This window comes from Myzus persicae, unplaced genomic scaffold (assembly GCF_001856785.1).
Source record: "Myzus persicae strain clone G006 unplaced genomic scaffold, MPER_G0061.0, whole genome shotgun sequence".
Lineage (NCBI taxonomy): Eukaryota > Metazoa > Arthropoda > Insecta > Hemiptera > Aphididae > Myzus > Myzus persicae.
In genome coordinates this window covers 175,313-178,841 of record NW_019104032.1, presented here as the reverse complement: position 1 = coordinate 178,841, position 3,529 = coordinate 175,313, and the positions used below count along the sequence as shown (strand labels likewise).

The 3,529-nt window shown below is 45.1% G+C and overlaps 1 protein-coding gene across 1 annotated transcript; it reads right to left on the bottom strand.

The window, feature by feature from the left end:
• Positions 1-669: 669 nt before the first annotated feature.
• LOC111037824 (protein EFR3-like) lies at positions 670-2,629 on the bottom strand. Its single transcript, XM_022320600.1, has one exon. It carries the CDS (start codon positions 2,183-2,185, stop codon positions 1,217-1,219), a length of 969 nt encoding a protein of 322 aa, XP_022176292.1. The 5' UTR covers positions 2,186-2,629; the 3' UTR covers positions 670-1,216.
• Positions 2,630-3,529: the final 900 nt, after the last annotated feature.

The window sequence follows — 3,529 nt, the reverse complement described above, 5'->3', positions numbered from 1 at the left end:
AAATAATCCTATAGTACCTGAGTAATAATTTAGCCATGGTCGTTTGAGCTACTACATAATTTTAAATAATTTAATATTTCTGACACCTGTTTACAATATTGTGTGTGTGATAATAAATTAAGCGAGAAACATGACGAAAACCTAAAAATGCATATTTACATTAATTATTAATATTAGTTATGTTAATTAAAATATTGTAAGAATAATTTTATGTAAAGGTTATTAGTAATTCAAACAATAAAGAAATTCGGAATATTGGCACAAATCGATACGTTATTCTGCGGACCTTCATGTATACTATATAGGTAGTTTAAAATGTGTGAATATTATCTGGATATTTTTATTATTTGATTAGAAACTCCTAATGGTCAATTTTAACATATTAGTTATGAGAATAATAATATAGAATAATATAATACAATAAAATGTATAAAACAACGGTAAATTAACTTAATAACAAATTTAACAAGTTATATACAGAGACACAGAACTTATAAGTAATTCAAATTTTAGAATATTCATATAATTGTTACATATTATAGGTTAATCTTGGTCAAATATGGTTTATGAGAGGTGACAATGAGGCAAATGTGTTCAAACGTTTATGAATCAGTATGATAATTATCGAGATAAATTTTTGAATCTTAAACAATACGTTGTATTAAATACAAACTTTAAAAACAAAACAAACATTTTACCCAATACAAAGTGGGTACACAATTCGTTGTATAAGTACAGCCACAAATAGATATTTTATTATTGTTTGCGCGCCGAAAACCGACCGTTGGACGAGGTCCCCAAAACCATAATTTGTGTAGAATAATGAACTGTGGATATCGAATAATTATCTATATTCTATATTATATTATTATTATTATTATTATTATCTCGCGCGCGCGTCAACAATATTACAATAATTATTCGGCTAATTAGGCGATATTGCTTTTATTGTGTACGCAAACGGTATAAAAATAGAGGCGCTCTCCGCACGGGCATCATGCATCATGTGCATACGAGGATAAAAATAAATTTCGACAATTACCTGCCTATTATGCCAACAATATATTATGGACATTCTAAAAATAGAGTACGGTCGAGCGAAGAGTAAAAAGATTTTTGACACACGCGTTAACAATACGCCGCTGCCGCCGCCGCCGTACGGTCAATAATTCATAAAGGTTCATACGTAATCGCGATGAAAATACAATAAAAAAAACTATTGCATTAAATCATAATATCGACTTGAAAACTTACCGGGTGATCCGGAATTGAGACCGGTGGAACCGAAGCCGGGGAACGCACCGGCGTAATGCGGGTGCCATGCTCCGGGGGCGGCGGGGTGCTGCATGCCGGCGGCCGAGTAGGCGGCCGCGGCGGCCGCGGCGAACGCCGTGAACGGTGTCGGCCGGACGGGCGCGACGGGATGGTGATGGTGTCCACCGCCGCCGGGGACGGACGCACCGCCGCCGGACATCATGAACGCCGCGCGAGCTGCCATGGACCCGCCGGGCTGCTGGAACGGGTGGCCGCCGTGGTGCTGGTGATGCGACAGCGGCGGTGACGAAGTGTGAAGCGGCATCGGCGAGCGGCCGCGGTCCGGCGTGCTGGACGAACACCGCCGGCCGACCGCGACGCCGCCGTCGGTCGTCTCCACGTCCACGCTGTTGCGGTCGTCCTCGTCGTCGTCCGGCGTGTCCATGTCGTCGTCGTACACGGAACCGGGCGTCGGTGACCGGACGGGCCTGGTGTCGGCCAACAGGGCGGCCACGCTGAACTTGATGTGACCGGACGGCCGGGCGGCCGCGACGACGGATGACCGCGGGCTGCTGGCCGTGTCGTCGTTGTTGTTGTTGTTGTTGTTGTGCAATTGATTGATATGGTGGTTGTGGCTGTGGTGGTGATGGTGGTGGTGGTGGCCCGTCGGCGGCCCGCCACCCATCATCAACGCCGTCGACATGTTGGTGGCCGCGGCCGCGCCCGTCATCATACGCGACGTCTTGCCGTTTTGCTGCACGTCGTCGGCGCCGTTGCCGTCAGCTCCGGCGGCCGCTCGTTGCTGTTGTTGCTGCTGCTGTTGCTGTTGTGGTTGCGGACCGCCGTTGTTGGCGGACGGCGTCGGCGGCGGCGGCAACAGATGGTTGAGCGCTAAGACTGTCATATTTGCTGCTCCGGTCTGTTCTAGCATGTGTGTCCGCACGAACCGTTTGTAAAGCGCATTCAACGCGCGCGGCTTACCTACCACCGGCAGACCGCAGCGGAAGATGCGCGCGAATTCATAAAACGATTAATCTCGATTTTGATATTTAGTGCACGGCGATAAACGACGAACAGAGTTGATGTATTAAAATATTAAAAAATATTAAATCAGAGGAAGCTCGAGAAAAAAAAATGTTCGTTTATTACAATATTATAAGCGTAAAAGCGCACACGCGATCGATTGCGACACCGGCGAATGCGTTATAGTATTACGGTGATGGGTACACTTCGATCGGCGAAACGGCGAACAGATAATATTATATTATTTTATTGCAACAGTAACAATATTATATTATCATCACGTACACGCGGCGGAACACGGACAGTAGCGGTGTCGTCGGTCGACTGATCGGGCAAGCGGTTAGCGCCGCGGCTGGCTGCGACCTCGCGACGGCGGCGGCCGCGACCAGAGCGCGCCCGGTAGTGGCCGCCGACCGCGCGGGCCACGCCCATGCCGGCCCCCGTGACGCCGACGACGGTGCTGCTGTCGCTGAGTGGCGGCGGCGGCTGTGGGTGGTTCGGTCGGGGCGGCGGCGAGGGGGCACGTCGTTTCGTCAATACGACGACGTCGCGTCGTGTCCGTCGTCGTTGTCATCGCACGCCACCGCTGGTATTAAATTATCTATCGTTATTGTCGTCCGCTCACCCACCACCCCTCGACGGATCGTTAACCATAGCTGGTTGCAGTGGCGTATTTGACTTTTTTATCACCCACAGTGTATAGAAGCTACCTTTGGGTACTTGCGAGTATTCCGATCACCTCTGAGCTGTAGGCATAGGTATAATGTATATAAATACGAATTAAAGTCCCTTTTCTACATAAATCATATAATACCTATTCACTATAATTGTACCTAACTATAAATGTATACAGACTGATAGAGTAACTACCTACTTGAAAATTTAAAATTCTTTATTTATTTACTATTAAAATAATTATATGTAACCGCTCTGTACTGTACTGCAGTACCTACACTTAGATTTCGAGTGTACCAACATCTTCGTTCAGTGTAACCTATACACGGGTGTAAAACTGTAATGGATGTTTATTTTAATTCAATTATTTATCACACATAATAACGTTGTACATAAACGATGGAAAACGATGACAAACAATTTTATAATAACACATTAAAATTCATAGAAAATATGTTCGTTCCCCTTCAGTTTTTTATTTCGTAAGTACCTAATGAGAAATGTCTACTTTTTCTAATAAGTATTGAGCATTTATTTTTTAACTAAAATAAAGTCTATGAAGAGTTAGTAAGGGGAT